The following is a 21,516-nucleotide window of genomic DNA, read 5'->3' as shown; positions in this document are numbered from 1 at the left end:
GCTAAAGGACTGAAAGCGGACGAGAGCAGGGCAGTCCGCAACAACAAAACTAATAATGGTGGAAAGGTCAGACCATAGTACCACCAACCCAGGATCATACCTTATCTATTGGCCGGTGCTAAATATCTGTCCAACGGCAATACTACACCCCCCTTATAACCACCACTATAACCTTTAACATACTGGCCAAAGGTCCTCCCCACAGTCGGACCAAACATGTGATGACACCACAAACCAAAAGGGGGAGTAGTAACCTATGACAAGATAACCTGAGCACCATATGCAAACTTACCGACTGCACTGCTCTCCTACCCATCACAAAATCCACCAACAAAAATTACCCCTAAACTGCAGGGTGAGCGGGAGGAATCCGGGAGCAGAGAGACAGTTCCTGTGACCAAATGCCCTATATATGAGAACCTAAGCCTACACCCCCTCCCATGTCTTATTGGCTAACAGACTACAGAAGGAATCTAACTGGATATAACTACAATCCCTCACCCTAGTGATTTTAATTGCGTTACTGTCTGAATGTCACACTTCCCTTATATGATATTTTTAGCAATGAAAATTTTGATAAAGAAACAAGATATAAGGCCCAGATTTTCTGCACCAAACGTACAGATTTTTGTGCTCCCTCATACTGTGGTATGATTTGCTGACTCATATCAATTCTGTTAGCAAGATGCTTCAGAATACAAAAGAAAATATTTGTCTTGCTTTGACAACCATCAACAATTTAAGAACATTTGTCTTAAAAATACCGTACTGATGATAGCTACAAGTCCTTAATTCAAATCTTGTGAAGATCTTGATGGAGAGCATTCAAAACAATAACTAAAATTTGAAAAAAGGTCTACACCGTTCCAATATGAGCACAAAGATGAATCCCCTAAAACACCTGAATATATAGTTAGAATGAATATTTTCTATACGATTTTGGATGTTGTGATGTCATCTCTTGATGAACGTTTTGAGCAGTTACAACAACATGGCAATAAATTTGCATTTTTGTATGAAATCAATAAATTTGATGAACCAGACCAGGACACATTGATACAGCAATACAATAATTTGCAAATCGATTTATCTAACAGTGATAACAGAGACATAAAACGATCAGAATTATATGATGAACTATGTGCTTTCAAAGATCTATTTAATTCAGAATTACCAAAATGAAGTAATCCTTATGAAATGCTGAAATATATTCAAACCAATGATTTGTTATTCACATATTTTAGCATTGCCTTAAGAATATTACTGACACTTCTGGTTAGTGTAGCAAGAGGTGAAAGATCTTTTTCAAGGCTAAAATTGATAAAAAATTATTTAATATCCAGCATTTCCCAAGAGAGGCTTGTAAACCTAGCAATGGTCGCTATTGAGAGCTATGTATGTGCCCAGTTGAAGATTGAAGATTGAAGATTTGATTTCTAGATTTACAAGTATGAAGGCATGCAAGGTTAAATGGTTGTAACTGACAACTTTTTTTTCCAAAAAAATAAAAATATACATATTTTTTTGAATGTCACCCATTTCAGCAGTATGATCTGCAAGATGAAAATCTCCCTCATCAGAATGATCAATATCTGATGTGTTAGAGTTGAAGATTTAAGTAACTGCTGTTTAGAGACTTAGGGGCTTATTTATCAAACTTAAATTCCCACTTAAATCCCTGAAAACTTCTGTTTTCGGGGATTAACTGCAAAATTCAGATTTATTATCACAGCTTTGCAGCAGATTTTGTAGATCTCTGCTCCTTTGCATCTCTCTTTGTTTTACTGAGCACTCCCCATAACAGTGTATGGGAAGTGCTCAGTAGCGCTATTTACCAATGAACGAAATTAAGTTTTCAATCATAATTGAAAACTTTCACTGAAGACAGCTCTGCTCCAAAGAGCAGAGCTGCACAGCGCATGTGTGGAGGGATCATGTGATCCCTCCCTGTCACATGACCCACCTTCTTGCAGTCCAGGACCTCTGTGCACATGCCCAAAGTTTTCGGTTGGCGCATGAGCACATGGATTGAAAGGAGGAAACATCACCACAGTCGGCATCGCATGGGAGGAGAAGAGAAGACGCAAGTGAAAGGGAAGTTTTGCACTTCACAGATACAGCAGTTTTTTCGGAACTGCTGTTCGTGTGAAGGTTTTTTAATAAATATGAAAGTTAGTTCAAGGATTGAAAACTAACTTTCATATTTTGCGATGCGTCTTAAATATGCCCCTTAGAGAGTTATTTGCTCGTTGCATGTTAGTATTATTCATATTTTTTACTCTTCTATACTTCTCACCAAACTAATTTGCCAAAAATTTTACATTTTATTACAAAAAATACATATTCTTCATTTATATAATTTATATATCAATACATGTTTGCTGTTTAATGTATTTGTATTACTCTTTTTAAGAAAAACATTATTGAACAAATAATTTATAAAAGAGGAGGGTGCAAATTTATTTTTTGCAAGGGATGCCAGACATGCTAGCATCGGCCCTGCAAGAGGGTATAAGGATTTCAAGTTTTACCAAACGGATAGCCCCTTTAAAAACTACACAATCATAGGGGCGGTCTTAACCAAGCGTGGAGCTAGGGTGTACTTAGTCTTTTGTTTGAGGACTGTAACATATAATAGGTGCACAAAATTCATATGAGCAGGTGACCAATCCTATCGCAGTGAAAAATGTATTTACTTTAAAAAGTAATTTAAATTAGCACAGATATGTCACCCTCTTAATATGGCAAAAATTATTTGCTACCTGATGTTCAATGTTCTATTAAAAAACCAACAAACCACATATTTTGTGTTGATTATGCAATATATCATGCACACCTTATCTCATAGGAAAGGCAGCCTCTCTGTGCATATTTGATTGACCAAGCGCACGGCATTCTGGGGCATCAATCAGCATCTAGATTTAAGTATACAATGAAACAGAGTGTATGGGATTTGAGGGGTTCTGGGCAACAGGAAACCCCCTAACTTCACCCCTGCCTATACACTTAATTTTTTTAGTCCCTTTAATATTATTGCAAAAGGCAATAGTTTTAGGCTGATCACCAAAATACTGTCAGAAGGTGTGACCTGAGACTTGATTGGAGGAGGTTAGTGTGGAAGAATCGGGGGAGATGCCAATCTTCTAATAATTTAAAAAAGGTCAACCTGGCTCGGGGAGCTATTAGAGACACACTACATCCGGCCAAACTGCTTAGTCCTGAGAGGAGTGGTAGTGAGGTACAAGCTGAAGTCAAAAGATTGCAAAACACATGCAGAGTGATCCAAAACAAACCTTTGCTGCTGTATAACTTAGAGACTTTATAAAGGCTACAAACAGGTGAGATTAATTGTTCTGACTGATTAGACTTTTTCACTGAAGGGCTGATTGCTGAGAAGGGAAAGCTGTGTAGTAGTCCAGGTAAGATGACTAGCTAGATTGCTGTTCTAAGCAGAGTGTTTATTACAGGAATTGAGAAGAGGTGTTTGTAGCTGTTATCTTGAATCCTCACAGTAATTGTTTTCAGACCACGTAGCATTTAATAAGGTACATGGATGTGTTGCCGCTGTTTGAAGAGCGTAGCGTGCAATAAGGTACATGGATGTGTTGGCACTGTTTCAACAGCGCGCAGTGTAGAACAGAGATAAACAGCAATTGCAGTGGAGTACACACAATGAAAATAACTAGTAGGCAGGATTGTCGCAACCAAATACACGGAGAGTCTAAGACTACCACCTCACTTCACCAGGGTCCCCGAAAAGAGGATGTGGACTTCATTCAGTGAGGAACCAGGTCACGGCCCAGTGTAGTTGGTTCCCTTCATGAAAACAGCAGAGTACTTAGCTGGTATAAGGACTCAGCAAATGGAAATGCAGGAGATGTTGTGGTGTGCTGCTGTAGGGAAGACTGGACACAGGAGTTAAAGAAATATGAATAGCTGCTATAATTCCTAGTATAGTCCTGGAGTTGAATTATTGATGTTGGACACTATTGATACACAGGCACTTCCGGAGTGAACTGAGCAGGTTCTTATAGTTTTTGGTTGATTGGTGATTACCTTCATGTGTCATCAGTACTGAAAATTAGTGATAACACCTGAGAGAGATGTTATGTTATCTCTAGCCTGAAGCTGAACACAGCTTGATACTGTTAAGGATTCTAATTAGGAAAGTCATCAATCAGTGTACTGCTGAGTGTTGGAGGCAGGCCAGTGATGTCAAAGACTGCTGGTACTGAGAGATTGAAGCCATGGTTGATATAGAAGGAGGATGCCCCAGTGAAATTCTGCATCAGGTTGTTTGGTTAGCCAACACAAACAGTTGGTACCAGTTGCCCTGGGCATTCGAGACAACGGGTTTGGTTGGCGCTACATTTGTTCATTCAACTGGGGGTGGAACACAGATAAAAAGCAGAGTGAACTTCCCTGCCCCTTGCAGAAGGCCCCTCAAAACTTTGCCACAAACTGAAGGACCGGGCCAGTATGTTATAATGAGGTTGAAGCAGGTTAAGACTAACGCCCACCATGCCTGTTGAGAGTTCAACCTCTTGGTTCCCTGAATATACTGCAGATACTTGTGGTAAGTGATAATAGAAAGAATGTGGCCTTCTCTAGAAGTTGCCTCCACTCTGTAATAGCCAGGATGATGGAAAGAAGCTCACAGTTTTCCTAGTTGACCTCGGCAGAGGTGAACCTTTTAGAAAAGAGAGAGCAGAGGTAGAGGTTGCCTTTGTTGTCAATTTGTGAGAGCACAGCTCCTGCTCCACTGATGCAACCACTTCAAGGGTATAAGTCCGATTGGGGTTGGGATGCCAAGGGATGGGTGCTGACGTGAACAAGTTTTTTTTTAACATGTCAAGTGCCTTATGTGACTAGGAAGTACATGTGTCCTTGAGTGTTCCTGGTTTGGTCAAAGCTGTGATAGAGCTGAATACTCTTGAAAAGTTTTGGATAAAAAGTTGAATAAAATGCCTATAGGTGCTCAATCCCCTGGACTTCTGTAAGGCCTTGATCCCTCTGGGCACCAGCCAATTGAGCAGAGCTGAGAGCTTTCCGGTTCCATTCGTATGCCTTTTGCTGAGTTGATGTGTCCCAATAAGCTCATGAACGACTGGTTTAAGGAACACTTCTCAATTTTGGCAAATAATTGTCTAGTACCCTTTGTAGTACCTCTTCCACATGGTTGTGATGTTCCTTGAGTGTGCTCGAGAACATAAATATATAATCCAGATAGGTGAGTACTTATTTCTCCAGTAGGTCCCTAAAGAGGGAATTCACATTGGCTTGGATGACAGCTGGAGCATTACACAAGCTGAAAGGTATGACCATGTATCCGTAGTGCCCATCCTTAGTGTCGGAAGGCATCATACATTCATCTCAGTTCAGTTTTACGGATCAGGCTCTTCACAGGTCCAGTTTGGTTAAGACCGTTGCCTCACAGAGCCCTTTGAAGAGGTCTGAGATCAGTGGGAGGGGGGTACAGAATTGTTATTGTTATTTCATTAAGCCTTGGATAATCAATGCAGCATCTTAGGGAACTGTCCTTTTTCGCTATGCATCTGGATTCTGTAAAGAATCCTTGCTCAAAATGTAATGTATACCTGGCCCTGGTTTCAGGTTCAGACAGTATGTATTTTATTGAGAATAGGTGCTTGTAGCTGTCATTGTAAAGCTAGTGTGTGAATCCTCATAGTAATTGTTTGCTGACAGCTGTCATCTGGAGCTACTGTTGTGTATTGTCACAATTATCTATTGTTCAACACCCCTCTCAGCTAGACTGCCCGGAGATAGCACAGAAGGGGAGCTTCAGAGGATCTGAATATCAGGGGCGAACCTCATACCAGCCCCCTTAGGTTCTCAAGTCCATTCACACCCCAGGGCGATATCTATGGACAGCCTTCCCTAAGCCACACACTCGAGCGAATCTTGAGGTCATTAGAAAAGGTGCCATCCAGGGATGTGGGGTGTTGGAATTTGGGACCGGCTAAGAGTTAATGCTCTGGTATTCGGGGGAATGAATCCTGGTTCCTTGTTTTTGGGCAGGACTCTTTGATATTGGCGATGCTATGCGCCTTCCAAAAGCAGAGGGATAGCAAGTTGGAACTGTACCTTGCGGCATGGGAGTGACAATGTATCTGGAATGATGAAAAAAAAAAGTGGGATAGCTACTGCCGAATTACTGGTGACTCCTGCAGGGTAAGGCCTGGTTAGTATATTGAGTGATGGTGATACCACCGGCCATTGTTTCTTTTATCGTTTATACTAAGCATGTTATTTTCACAATAAAGAGTATATTTGGCTTTATCTAACAGATCTCTGTCTAAATTATTTGCAAATCCACTGAGACATCGGGTTAGCCAACTGGTACATAGGCTGATCCCATGGGCAGACCAGTCAGGTTGTGAGCAAACAGGGCTAACATTTGACTGACTCCTCACAATTAGCATGTGTCACAAAAAGAACTCACCTAAGACTAACATATGTGTGACAAACAGAACACCCACCTGTTCTGTGTAGCAATGATTACAATCCCCTTCTATGCTCACTATTTTTGTACAAAACTGCCACAACCAAAAGTTATTTTCAAAGCTAGCACTTAGCAGGAGCTCTTAGGTTCTCCTTAGCGCAAGAATTTGTTAAGAGATGTAATACTATTAAGTGGAATTTAAAACGGTAGAGTAGCCACAATGCTTAAAAACACAAAATAAAACAACAAAATGACAGAGTAATAATATGCAGTTTCTTGAAAAATAAATAAAGAAATACACAAATAGAAAACAACTTACACAATTTCCTATCTTTTGTGGGAGGATGCAGAAACATGGACCTATTCCCCAGCACGGTTGGCCTCCAGGAATATGACAAAGATGCTTTACCCTCATGGAGGTTTTAAGTGATTACCCCCTTCCTCTGAAGTCATTCACAATGACGTGTATTTGGTAATAGAGGGAGACTTCACATCTGGATCTGAATCACACTCTATTCCGAAATAGCAAGAAATTATTATACAGACCATAAGTTTCCTCACGAACAGCCCAGAACCATAAAAAAACATGCAATCAACAGAGTTCAAGGGGTATATTTACTAGACTTCGGGTTTGAAAAAGTGGAGATTTTGCCTATAGCAACCAATCAGATTCTAGTTATCATTTATTTAGTAAATTCTACAAAATGATAGCTAGAATCTGATTGGTTGCTATAGGCAACATCTCCACTTTTCCAAACTCACAGTTTAGTAAATATACCCCGAAGTGTTTCTTTTCATCTAAAACTGGGGTCAGCTTAAAGTGTAGCCTCTGGTCTCTCTTTCAAGTAAGACTGCCTGCCTCTTGGGTACATATTTGCTTTTTAATCCACAAGCTCAAAATGTCTATGACAGTGTACAGTCATGGCCAAAAGTTGTGAGAATGACACAAGTATTGGTTTTCACAAAGTTTGCTGCTTCAGTGTTTTTAGACCTTTTTGTCAGATGTTACTATGGTATACTGAAGTAAAATTACAAACATTTCATAAGTGTCAAAGATTTTTATTAACAATTACATTAAGTTTATGCAAAGAGTCAATATTTACAGTGTTGACCCTTCTTTTTGAATAACTCTACAATTCGCCCTGGCATGCTGTCAATCAACTTCTGGGCCACATACTGACTGATGGCGCCCATTCTTGCCTAATCCATGCTTGTAGTTTGTCAGAATTTGTGGGTTTTTGTTTGTCCACCCGCCTCTTGAGGATTGAGGATCCAGAAAGGGCAGCAAACAGGGACTGGTACACAGGAGGTGATTTCACAAGGAGCAGGCACAAGGAGGTAACAGGAGAATAGGAGCCAGGAATAGGTGAGTTGCTCTGACACCAATTCCCTGCCCTGGGTTAGCGGTCATGTGACTGCCGAACCCAGAAGTGCGGCTTCCGGGTCTGACGGAGCAGCGTCCGGCATTCAACATGAGTGATACCATTTCGTCGAGGCACTCCTCTCAACTGAACACGACTGACTCTCTAACTGTAACCACCAAGTGATGTGGTGGCCGCAGGCCAACCAGATCTGGCGCAAATTCTGCACATGCTTAAGTCCCTACCGACTAAACAGGAATTGCCATCAAAAATGGACTTTGCGACATTGGAGGCCAAACTCCACGCAAATACCTGACGCATTGGCAATATGCCTTGCCAGATGGGTCTCCTGTCTTTCCTTATAGGTTTGCATGTTTACTCTTTCATTCCTACTGTACAAATAGAGGGCAATGGTGGTCTGGTGTTACGACATTTTGACCAGTCCCCCAACTGCCAACGTGACCCCTCCTCAGCATTTTCTGATTTAGGTAAAGCTCACTTTTATGTTTGTTCTTCATTTCGTTTTTTGCTAAGCACACTTGTATCTCTATAGTATTTTAGATACTGTTTTTTACTTAAGTTCATGTTTCGTGATTGTTTCTGTCACTGACCCCCAGTATCTCCCAAACTGCATAGTTTCATTCCGGATCATGGTCAGGTTAAAACTTACCTGAATTTTAGGAGCATTTTTTTTTTATTTGTTTTTTTCTAATTTTATATACTCATTCATGACATTGTTTGCATATATTTGCTCCCATACACTTTCTGCCTCCCCCTCATTCCTTGTCTTTTCTGCCCCTTTCTCACCCAAGACGGATCAAGCTAGCTCTACACATAATACGGTCCAAGGTGAGCACATGCTGCCATCCCCGATAACCTGACCATGAAGGACACACTTAAGATAGTAACTCTAAATGTAAAGCCCCTGAACATCCTGGAAAAAAGATCACGGTTATAGTAAGATCTCTTAGCAGATAGGATAGTTGTTGCTTTCTTACAAGAAACACATTTCAAACAAGGTCCTTTACCTCCCTTACACAGGACTGCTTACCCTTATATATTCCTTTGTAATAATAAAGATGACAAGATCTAAAAGATAGAGGTTGTGTGAATTGCTCCTCAGACTAGACGAGTGTTTATTTCACATTCATTTCTTACAATAAGAGAAGGATTAACATCTCACTGTGTTCATACATGAGTGCCTGATGTACGTATTACTACAATTTTTTACAGTTATGATATAGAGGTATAGTGGTACCTTTTTATACATATTCGGCTGCATATTGAGTGGAGCACCATACTGATTGGTGTATTTTTCTACTGTTTTTCCAGATGCCCCAAACAATCTGAAATACATCAGAGAAAATGACTTTACCCCAGTCCTCAGCAGTCCAATCCCTGTACCTTTTGCAGAATATCAGTCTGTCTGTGATGTTTTCCTGGAGAGAAGTGGCTTCTTTGCTGGCCTTCTTGACACCAGACCATCCTCCAAAAGTCTTCTCCTCACTGTGTGTGCAGAAGCACTCATAACTGCCTACTACCATTTCTGAGCAAGCTCTGCACAGGTGGTGCCCCAATCCCGCAGCTGAATCAATTTTAGGAGGCGTCCTGGCGCTTGCTGGACGTTCTTGAGTGCCTAGAAGCCTTCTTCACAACTATTGAACATCTCTCCTTGAAGTTCTTGATTATCCGATAAATGGCTGATTTAGGTGTAATCTTATTAGCAGCAACATCCTTGCCTGTGAAGCCCTTTTTGAGCAAAGCAATGATGACTGCATGTGTTTCATTGTAGGTAACCATGGTTAACAGAGGAAGAACAATGATTTCAAGCACCACCCTCCTTTTAAAGCTTGCAGTCTGTTATTCTAACTCAGCATGACAGATTGATCTCCAGCCTTGTCCTCGTCAATACTCTCACCTGTGTTAACGAGAGAATCACTGACCTGAAGTCATCTGGTCCTTTTGTGGCATGGCTGAAATGCAGTGGAAATTTTGTTTTTGGGATAAAGTTCATTTTCATGGCAAAGAGGGACTTTGAAATTAATTGCAATTCATCTGATCACTCTTCGTGACAATCTGGAGTATATGCAAACTGCCATTATAAAAACTGAGGCAGCAGACTTTGTGAAAAATAATATTTGTGTCATTCTCAAAACTTTTGGTCATGACTAAACTGCTACTAATATGTGCAGGATCCGTCCTGCAGTTCACTGATTCAGCTGGTTGCTAGGCAAATAGTTACAAACTTAATTCAGCTCTCAGTCTGGCAGCCTCAGGTGTGCCATCACCTACCACACACATACAGCTAATCATTCTGCAGTTCTGATTGGTGCTGCTGCCTTCCTAGTAGCATACCACTACTGGTGATACGTTTTGCTTGAACTAATGTACCTTCTATCCTGGCCTGTTCTGCTATCAGTGTTTGACCCAGATCGTTTGTGTAACGAATGTCTCGTGTGAATGAAGAGATTCCTGGGGCGATGGATACACATGTTAGGCTGGTTTAGTGCTACGCAAACAGAGGTTACGGAGTCTAACGGGTTCCCCGGTCTTCACCAAAAACCACCGCAAGGCAGGATGGACTTTAGCGGCCGGGAACATGCAGGGCACGGACCTCTGATCAGCCACTAGGCGTAACACAGCGGAGAGAAAGGGAAATACAAAGGCAGATAAGCTAGCCAAGGATTGGCACACTGGCAGTAGTGAGGTACAAAATCAGTATGCCGAAGGGAAGTCCAAAAACAGGCCGGACTCTGGTATACACACAATAGTGCAGTACAAAATCAGGATCCGAGAGAGAGTGGGCAAACCAAGCAAGTACTGGTACACGAGGGGTTAACAGGCAGAAGCACTTTTTTTTAGAAGGAATCACAAGGAAAAACAAGGTCAGCAGCAATACAGCATAACAGGGAGTCAGTCTGGCTATGGATACCCGTGTCTCTGACCCTGTTAAAGTGGAAAGTCTTAAGTAGCTGAGGAGAATGTACATCGGTAGCTTTAACCCAGGAGTGCTCCTCTGGGCCATAGCCTTTCTAATCGATCAAAAGCTGCAAGGTACCTCTGGAAATGCAAGAATCCAAAATTAGCTTGACCTCGTACTCTTGTTGATTCTGGACCAGAATAGAAGGTGGAGGATTATTAGTGGTAGACTACCCATCGGAGGTTTCAGGAGAGAAGCATGGAACACGTTGGGAACTTGTAAGGAAGAATGCAACTGCAACCTAAAGGCTACAGGAATAATGACCTCCAAAATATTAAAAGGACCAATGAACCTAGGGGCTAGCTTCATACTAGGGACCTGTAGTCGAAGATTACAGGAGGACAACCAGACTTTGTCTCCGGGTCTCCAATTGGGAACAGCATGCCTACTTCTATCACTGACTGTCTTGTTCCATGTTGAAGACTAATTTAATCTTTCATTTACTTAAGTCCAAGTGTCTGAGAAATTCCAAAAAAGAGAGTCCACCACTGGTACATCTGAGGATGGAATCTAGGGAAGGGTAGGTAAGTTAGGATGGCAGCTGTACAGCACAAAGAACAGAGAGTTGGAGATGGCCTCATGGTAGTGATTATTGTGGGGGCGAAATCCGCCCATGGAATTAGATCCACCCAGTTGCTTTGATTGGCAGAAACGAATATGTGTAGAAATTACTCAAGATCCTGATTAGTTCTCTAAGTCAACCCATTAGATTGTTGGTGATAGGCCGAAGAAAAATTGAGTTTGATGCCAAAAGGCTCTCCAGATATGAGCTGAGTACCTCGTTCGGATACAATCTCCTGAGGACATCCATGCAAACGGAAGATTCCATTGAGAAAAAGGTCAGCTAAAGAAGAGGCGGAGGGAAGACCCTTTAGGGGTACAAAATGGGTGACTCTGGAAAAACGATCTACGATGACCCAAATGACAGTGCAGGATTTGAAAGGTGGTAGGTCTGTGATGAAATCAATTGCCAGGTGAGACCATGGACGATCAGGAATAGGCAAAGGTATCAAAGGATCAAACTGTTTCTGTTGGGGTACCTTGTGTTGGTCACAAATGGGACATGCTGCAATAAATTGCTTGACATCGATGCGAAGAGATGACCACCAATAACTCTGATTGAGCAACTCCCAGGATTTCTTAGCTCCAACATGTTCCAAGAAGCAAAAAGTATGGGCCCAGCATAATAGTTTAGCCCGTAAATTAGGAGTTACGAAGATCTTACCCGGAAGAAGGGTAGATCTTATGGTAGTTAATGCCACCATGCATTTAGGGTCCAAGATAAATTTATTCTGTTTGGGGGGTTCAGTGTCAGAGGAATCAAAAAAATGAGAGAGAGCATCTGCTTTCTTGTTTTTTGAACCAGGACGGTAGGTGAGTATGAGATTGAACTGGGATAAAAACAGAGACCATCTTGCTTGGCTGGGGTTCAGACACTGTGCGGTCTGTAAATACAAGAGGTTCTTGTGATCCGTATAAATTGTTACTGGAAAGAGAGCACCTTCTAGCAGATATCTCCATTCAGAGAGAGCCAATTTGATCACTAGGAGTTCCTTAAACCCTATGCCATAATTCCTCTCGGCCGGTAGGAGCTTGTGAGAGAAAAACCCACAGGGATTGCGCTGCGAGAGAACAGCCCCAGGTTGCAGCAGGACAGGAGCAGAGAAAAAGGCCTTCTTCAGAGAACAGAAGGCTAACCCTGCTTCCACAGGCCACACTTTGGCATCAGATGTTTTCCGGGTAAGTGCGGTGATGGGCGTGACCAAATCGGAGTAACCCCTAATAATCTGGTGATAATAATTCGCAAAACCTAAAAAGCACTGAGTCACCTTCAGACCTGAAGGTTGGGGCCAGTCAGTAATGGGTTTGAGCTTAGTGGGGTCCATACGGAGCCCAGTACCAAAGATAATGTAACCCAAGAAAGGTAATTGAGTTTGTTTCGAACAACACACTTCTGAAGATTGCAGAATAAGTGGTTAGCTCTGAATCGAGTAAGAACTTCAACCACATTTCTCAGATGAGACTGAAGATCTGGGGAAAAGATGAGGATATCATTCAAATGCACCACTACATATTGATAAAAGGAGATCTCGAAAAATGTTGTTCATGAAACTCTGGACTACTGCAGGCACCTTGCATTAGCCAAGCGGCATGAATAGGTACTCAAAGTGACCATCTCTGGTGTTAAAGACCATTTTCCATTCACCACCCCTCCTTAATCAGGATGATGTTGTACGCTCCCCGAAGGTCAATTTTGGGAAAGATGGTTCCGCCCTTGATCCAGTCAAACAGTTTGGTAATCAAAGGAATTGGATATCTGTTCTTCATTGTAATGAAGTTTAAGCCCCGGAAGTCAATGCAGGGACACAGACCACTGTCTTTCTCTTTAACAAATAAGAAACTGGCACCAGCCGGTGAGAAAAATCTTAGGATGTATCCACGTTCTAGATTTTCTCAAATATATTTAGCCATGGCATTGGTCTCAGGACTGGAAAGCAGATACACACGACCCCGAAGAGGGAATTTATCAGACAAGAATTCAATTCTACAATCCTAGACTCTGTGTAGAGGGAGAGAAGTTTCCCTTTGTTCACAGAATATTTTGGAAAAAGTCTGATACTGGGGGGTGGGGGGTAGATATAATTCTGGGCAAAGGTCGGGTTTAGTCAGACGAAGTGGTGAAACCACTTTCCGGATACAATGAGAGAGGCAATAGGAACCCCATGAAATAATCTGAGCATGGAGCCAATCTAATACGAAAGAATGCAGGCGAAGCCACGGAAGCCCTAATACCACTGGGTTGATAGCCCTGGAGATAAAATAAAGGAGATGTTCTCCCTATGAAGGGATCCAAATTGCATAGTTAAGGGAACTGTACGAACCCGAATGACACCACCTGAGATTCTACTTCCATCAATGGCGGTAAGATGAAGAGGCTGTTCCAGAGGTATAGTGGGAAGAGCCAAAGGAGCAACCGTGCAAGCAGACATGAAATTGCCTGCTGCTGCCGAGTCCATGAATGTTGAAAGAGTGATAGCTTTGGAACCATGAGTGAGCAGAACCGAGAAGGCAAAGATGTCATTAGAAGAAGATGCTGGAGAGGGACTAAGAGTACCTAAAGAGACCTCTCCTAAACCCGTTGGGCCCTTTCGCTTCCTGGTCTTTTCAGGAAAGTGGTTCTAGCAATTGAGGATCTCACGCTACTCTGCTCTTAATAGCATCTCCTCTTACCTAAAAGAGGTTGATTTCAACCTCTTTTAGGTAAGAGCTTTTCACCATTGGCCACGGGTTGGCCAGCTGGTGGGAGTCTCAAGGATCCTACCATTTGCAGATATCAAGTGCTAAATGGGATTTTCCTAACTCTGAGGTTTGGAGATACCTGCAGCTAAAACATTTCCTGTGGAGATGTGTAAAATGGCAAGAAAGGAGTTCACCTAGTTCGAGACCCTGTGCATAGCCGCTCAATACTGAAGGCACTCTCTCTCATCCATATACACACTACTGAAAGAACACACAGAGATTGGGAGAGGGATCTGGGAGATATTATTTTGGCGCCAAACTGGCATAATATTGTTCAAACAACATATGTCAGTTCTATCAGTGTTAACTATTGACACAGTTCAAAGTCCTATTCAGGTGGGACCGGTGTCCCAGCCTATTAGCCAAGATTTATCCAGGCCTCTCGGATCTGTGCTGGTGGTGTAACCTGGCGCATGGCTCCCCATTTCACAATTAGTGGGAATGCTTCAAACTTTGTCCCTGATACTGAAGGCTTCAGATATACACTTCTTCCTTCTTTAGTTTGCTTTTGTGTACATTATCAGGGGAATTATTAAGGAAATCCTTTGCCTATTTAACAAATAAATGTATGTATAGAACTGATTTCAAAACATATTTAATAAAAGTAAGGTCTCACAAGGCAGCCTAGTCTAGTCCATGGGGGAAATGTACTAAAGTGCAGTTATCAAGCCTGATTTTTTTTTTGTTTTATGTGTGGTTTATAAACTGTGCGATTTACTAAAGGCAAAAACTCACATCAAACCGCATTATTTCAAACCACCCAATCTGAAACTGCCATCATGATGTTTACACATAGAAATAATACAAAAAATGTGGTTCTGAAAGGTGAGTAAACACTATATGGACAAAAGTATTTGGCCACACCTGTTAATTATTGAATTGAGGTGTTTTAATCAGACCTGTTGCCAGAGGTGTATAAAATCAAGCACCTAGCCATACAGTCTCATTTTGCAAATATTTGTGATACAAAATGGGACGTTCTGAAGAGCTCAGTGACTTCGAACGTGGTACTGTGACAGGATGCCACCTTTGCAATAAGAAGGTTCATGAATTTTCATCCCTGCAGGATATTCCACAGTCAATTGCAAGTGATATTATTAGAAAGTGGAAGTGTGTTGGAACAACAGTGTCACTCACCGGACCGTGAGTGCCTCTGCGCTGGTGCGTGGTTCTCTAGCCTTCCTGCTGGCTCCTGTCCTGAGCCGCGGCCGTCCGCCATCTTGATGGACTGCGCATGCGTAGCATCCAAGAACTCTTATGACTTTTGCTTTTAATCTAATTGGTGGATCAGGCACCTCTCCCTATTTAAGGCACCTGTGCTCATTACATCATTGCCTGATCTTGAGTCTCATTCCCTGTGAGTCTCTGAAGGTGTCTCCTGTGTCCTGCTCGTGTTTTCAGTTTCCTGCTGATTACCTGCTCTACTCATCGGTGGTTCCCATACCCGCTACTGACTCCTGTGTCCTGCTCGTGTCTTCAGCTTCCTGCTGATTATCTGCTCTACTCATCGGTGGATCCCATACCCACTACTGACTTCTGTATCCTGCTCCTGTCCTCAGCTGTCTGCTGGATTACCTGCTCCGCTCATCAGCGGTTCTCATACCCGCTACTGACTCTTGTATCCTGCTCGTGTCCTCAGTTGTCTGTTGGATTACCTGCTCTGCTCACCTACGGTTCCCATACCCGCTTCAGCCGTTCAGCGCTCCTGCTGTGCCTGCATATCCTCGTGGACAAACTTCTCTACTTATCAGCGGTATGCTTACTTGTTATTGACTATCAACTGTTACCTTGCATATCCGCTTAGGACAAGCTTCTCTACTCAGAAGCGGTATCCATACCCGCTAGAGACTATTAGCTGATACGCTGCATATCCGCTTTGTACAAGCCTCTCTACTCAGCAGCGGTATACATACCACCATAGACTATTAGCTCTAATGCTGCAAATCTGTTTGGAACAGTTCCTCTGTGCTTTCATTGTCTTCATACAGTTATTGACTCTTTTCATTCCTCCACTTATCCGCACCTGGACAAGTCCTCACATACTCGCAGTGGTACAACTTGCTATCCGCAGACCACTGACGCCTCCTCTATCTACCTGCACCTGGACAAGCCTTCTCATCACAGCAGTGGTACAACTTGCTATACGCAGACCACTGACTTCCCGCTACCTACCTGCACTTGGACAAGTCTTCCCTACACAGCGGTGGTACAACTTGCTGAACGCAGACCACTGACTTCCCCACTACCTACCTGCACTTGGACAAGTCTTCCCATCACAGCAGTGGTACAACTTGCTATCCGCAGACCACTGACTCTCCCATTACCTTCCTTCACCTGCTCACGTCCACCCTGCTCTCTGTGGTTGAAACCTGCCTTCCACTATAGCTGCAAGTCGCTGACTCATCTACCAGTATAGCTGCAAGTCACTGACTATCATCAATTCCATTGGCATCCTCTCTCCATCTGCTGTTTTATACGTTCCACTATTCACCCAGCTGCCAGAGGACCGCTATGCAAACTCCGCCCCTCTGGTAAGCATAGTCAACTGGTGAATCCTGGGCAGAACTCCTAGTGCCCGTGACAAACAGCAACTCAGCCACAAAGTGGAAGACCTCATAAATTTACAGAGCGGGGTTAACAACTGTTAAGGCACATGGTGCGTAAAAAGTCTCCAAAGCTCTGCTGATTCCATAGCTGAAGAGTTCCGAACTTCTACTGGCATTAATGTAAGCACAAAAATTGTGCGGTAGGAGCTTAATGGAATGGGTTTCCATGGCCGAGCAGTTGCATGCAAGCTTCACACCACCATGACCAATGCCAAGCATCAGATAGAGTGGTGTAAATCACACCGTCACTGGACTGTGGAGTAGTGGAAACGTGTTCTGTGGAATGACGAATCACGCTTCTCTGTTTGGCAGTCAGATGGGCGAGTCTGGGTTTGGCGGATGCCGGGAGATCGTTACCTGCCTGACTACATAATGCCAACTGTGAATTTTAGTGGAGGAGGGATAATGGTATGGGGCTGTTTTTCAGGGTTTGGACTAGATCCCTTATCTCCAGCGAAGGACAATGTTAATGCATCAGCATCCAAGTCATTTTGGACAAAGCTATGCTTCCAACTTTGTGGCAACAGTTTGGGGTAGTCCCTTTTCTATTCCAACATGACTGCCCCAGTGCACAAACCAAGGACTACAAAGACATGGTTTGAGGAGTTCGGTGTGGAAGAACTTGACTAGCCCGCACAGAGCCCTGACCTCAACCACATCAAACACCTTTGGGATGAACTGGAATGGAGATTGCGAGCCAGGCTTTCTCGTCCAACATCAGTGCCTGACCTCATAAATGATCTACAGAATGAATGAGTACAAAAAGCCTTCCAAGAAGAGTGGAAGCTGTTATAGTGTAGGTGAGCACATTTAAAAAAAAGCTAAACATATAAAATCATATTAATCATAGGAATTTGGCTATAAAAACACCCTTATGCTGAACCACAAATGACATACAAATAACTTAGCATAGCATAAATAGAGATAACCAGGTCCAATAGACTCCTGTACAATGTTAGAAGAATTGGCATTAAGTCTAAATGCAAAAAACTATAATCCCAAATCGCCCTCACTTGCTCCAAATTCTACCACTCACCACTCAGACCCCCTACTTGATACAAAATACCTGACAAGAACTCAGACCATGTGCCATAAAATGCTCCCCACATTCCCTCAGTTCCCGCATGTACTTCAAAAATATCCCAACATGCCATCAGACCTCTCCATATGCCACTACTATACCATTACAGCTAATGAGGGAGGTCAAACATTGTGAGGTCCCCCAGCAAAAGACGCAACTAACACCAGATTTTGCTAAGCTGAGCTGGTCCCGCTATAACAGGTACACCTTCAGATTGGGGTCCCCTTATAATAGTGAGAACCAGCTCCAGCCTGCCCATTAGGGGGATACAAGCGATAGTGTGCCCTGGTATCCACATAGTAATCTAAAAGTAACTAAAGCCCTTGCTGTTCTTTTGGAGTTTTTTATTTTTATTCCAATTTGACTACTTCAGTAAAGAAGAAAGAATGTTCCCCATGGATTTATGAGACTTAGAAAAAAGTTAATGCAGGAATTTTGAGAGTATTTATTTTAATTAAAATACTAAAACATTTGGTTCATTAAGTAAAGTAAGGCAAAAAAGAAGTACATTTTCTCCTGGTCAAACCATGTTTCAATGTAAGGGGTGCAAATTTGTCTATTATTTTGCACATAACTTAAAAAGTGGCACACAAATACTTAATAGCTTTATTTTTACACTGAAATGTAAAGTTGATCTAGGACATGCCCTATCCAACTATAAATCTGTCCCCACATGTTAAATTTACCTCCCCCTCCAATGCAACATGGTTTTACCAAGGTGCAACGTTACTCCTTTTTTTGCTTTACTTTCCTTAATGAATCAGTCCCTTGGTGTATTTTGGGGGGATTAGGTACTTTTATGGAAATACATGTTCTAGATGGCCCTGGCTGTTACATTAGACTTGTAATATCTTAAGAAAAATAGCCTTAGCGGGTTGGTGATTGGTGACTCGGCGAGACAGTCTTCGGCACACACAAAACAGTCCTGAGTAAAAAGTACATATGTTTGCAAAGACGTTTATTTTGTGAGCTTGGTACAAAGCCCATTCACTGTTAGTTGCAGAAGGGTTTCTTGCCGGATAGGCAAGAATTTTATTTTATGCTTTGTTTGGCTTATCCCATGTGTTGGAAAATATACATCTATTTCTTGCCATCATCTATTAATAAAGTAATATTGAGACTCTGTTGTGCTTGTTTCTTTACAATATATACATACATACAAACTCATTTTAAAAGTGGTCCACAAAGGAATACATTACACAAAAAGAGAATGCAAATTCTATGTATGAGGAGCACATCATATAAATAATTTGTTAGATTTTATAGTTACTTTTTACTTATTAATTTGTGATAATGAATTCTATTGAAGAAAACAAAACCTTAAAACTACTGTATGTATTCTGCACATTACCTCAGTGACGATGGTGGAAGAGAAGACACTCTTGTCATAGACCCAGCCATCTTTACAAGGTTCAGTGTTGTTTTTGAAAGTGCCATTAGTCCAGATAGCAAGCTCAGAATTCTTGTACTGCAGGCAACTTTTGCTGTTCTGATTTCCATCAAATGGTATGAAAGCGGCCAAGATACTTTGGTTATCAATACTTGTACTGTTGTCCAATGCTGGCAGCCGACAGCGGTGGGTTGGTATTGCAGCAGTAAAATTTTGAAGAAAGTTATGGCTGGCCATGAAAAACATAGGGATCAAGAGCATAGCAGTGTTCAGCACCTGAAAGCATCCCAATCCCCCAACAGTTTGTAGAAGATCATTAAAGCCCATTATTAGTCACCCAATGAATAATGTCTTTACAGCAGTCAAGAAAAAATTAAGTTGGGAATTTGGAGACTGAATGATCCCTTTATGCTCTACCTGAGCTCCACTTTGATTTGTATGAATAGTGGAAATGTATATTAGTTATCCAGGTCTCTGTCTACACTGTAACTGTTGTGTATTCGTTTGTTTTGACAGTGTATGATAAAGCTATGGAATAATTGCTGCTCTTTGTCTAAAGGACCAGATAATAAGTGAGCTGAGAGGATAGATGCTACTGTGTATAAGAGTCAAGTAGACCCCACCCACACATATTGAGTCTATTTCATCACCGTATCTAAACTTACATTTTAAGTTGGTTAATACATCACTGTTTGTCACCTTGCAGGTTCATTGCAAATATAGAGAAAAGGACAAATGATTTCTACAGAAATGTCCTGTCATGCTTTTGTGGTATTAATTTTGGCTTTCACTGGCAGTCGAGCATTTGCAGAGTGTTCTGATGAGCTGCATCACTATATATGTATGTGTATATATATGCCGATATGTGCTGTATTTTTTCGTTAAATTGCACTGTGCATGCCTAGACAAGGATTAAGCGTCAGTGACACATATACATCCATTCATCTTCGAATGCAAAAGACACTTCTGACAGCCTACGATTTCATTAAGGAATGGGGGAGGGGGCAAATGCATGTAGTTAATGTACAGTAAGTGGGTGCCAAGGATGAACACACGCAGCAGCATCGGATTCTAGCTTTGGACATCTCTAAGATATGTGTTTTTCAGTCGTATCACTTGCACTAGCTACAAAGTGTGTAAGTGATGAGAGATTGTGATGACGGTTGTGTATGTATGCTAGAACATGTGTTTGAAATCAAGAGCAACTGTAAAAATGCAGTTTATGAACAGCAGACATTAATAACACCCTAATAAATGTATTTCATAACAAAAATTATATTGCACATATCTATTGTATATATCAGTGGTTCCCAAACTTTTGCAGTTCGCGGCACCCTTAGAGTCTCCATAATTTTTTTAAGGCACCCCTCCAAAATAATTACCGAGCAGTCCTGTTTTAGAAGTAGTTGGGTCAATGTAATTGTAATAAGTATTTAGGTCAGGACAGAAATGCTTATTTAGTTGTATGCAAAAATGCCCCCTCTGCATCCAGACACTCTGCCCCCACTGCATCCAGACACTCAGCCCTCTCTCACGCTGCCCCCTCTGCCCTCTCTCATGTTGTCCCCCCTCCTCTGCCTTCTGTCACGCTGTCCCAGCTCTTCTGCCCTCTGTCCCTTTCCTCTGCCCTCTCACGCTGTCCCCCTCCTCTGCCCTCTGTCACGCTGTCCCGTTTCCTCTGCCCCCCTCCTCTGCCCTCTCTCACGCTGTCCCCCTCCTTTCACGCTGTCCATCTCCTCTGTCCCCCTTCTGTCACGCTGTCACTCTCCTCTGTCCCCCTCCTGTCACGCTGTCCCTCTCCTCTGCCCCCTCCTGTCACTCTCCTCTGTCCCCCTCATGTCACACTGTCCCTCTCCTGTCACGCTGTCCCTCTCCTCTGTCCCCCTGTCACTCTCCTCTGCCCTCCTCCTGTCACACTGTTCCTCTCCTCTGTCCCCCTCCTGTCACTCTCCTCTGTCCCTCTCCTGTCACGCTGTCCCTCTCCTCTGCCCCCCTCCTGTCATGCTGTCTCTCTCCTCTGTCCCTCTCCTCTGCCCCATCCTGTCATGCTGTCACTCTCCTCTGTCCCTCTCCTGTCACGCTGTCACTCTCCTCTGCCCCCCTCCTGTCACGCTGTCCCTCTCCTCTGTCTCCCTGTCACTCTCCTCTGCCCCCCTCCTGTCACACTGTCCCTCTCCTCTGCCCCCCTCCTGTCACGCTGTCCCTCTCATCTGTCCCCCTCCTGTCACGCTGTCCCTCTACTGTCACTCTCCTCTGCCCCCCTCCTGTCACGCTGTCCCTCTCCTCTGTCCCCCGCCTGTCACGCTGTCCCTCTCCTCTGCCCCCCTCCTGTCAC

The 21,516-nt window shown here is 42.7% G+C and overlaps 1 protein-coding gene across 1 annotated transcript in view; it reads right to left on the bottom strand.

Annotated features, from left to right (window-relative positions):
* LOC142103640 (solute carrier family 22 member 20-like) overlaps positions 1-19,508 on the bottom strand; it is a 28,738-nt gene extending 9,230 nt beyond the window's left edge. The window contains exon 1 of the mRNA XM_075187747.1: positions 19,143-19,508. Coding sequence (XP_075043848.1) covers positions 19,143-19,508 — 366 coding nt within the window. The remainder of the gene's footprint in view (positions 1-19,142) is intronic.
* Positions 19,509-21,516: the final 2,008 nt, after the last annotated feature.

The sequence above is a fragment of the Mixophyes fleayi genome, chromosome 10, assembly GCF_038048845.1.
Source record: "Mixophyes fleayi isolate aMixFle1 chromosome 10, aMixFle1.hap1, whole genome shotgun sequence".
Taxonomy (NCBI): Eukaryota; Metazoa; Chordata; class Amphibia; order Anura; family Limnodynastidae; genus Mixophyes; species Mixophyes fleayi.
This window is presented reverse-complemented; position numbering and strand designations above follow the sequence as displayed.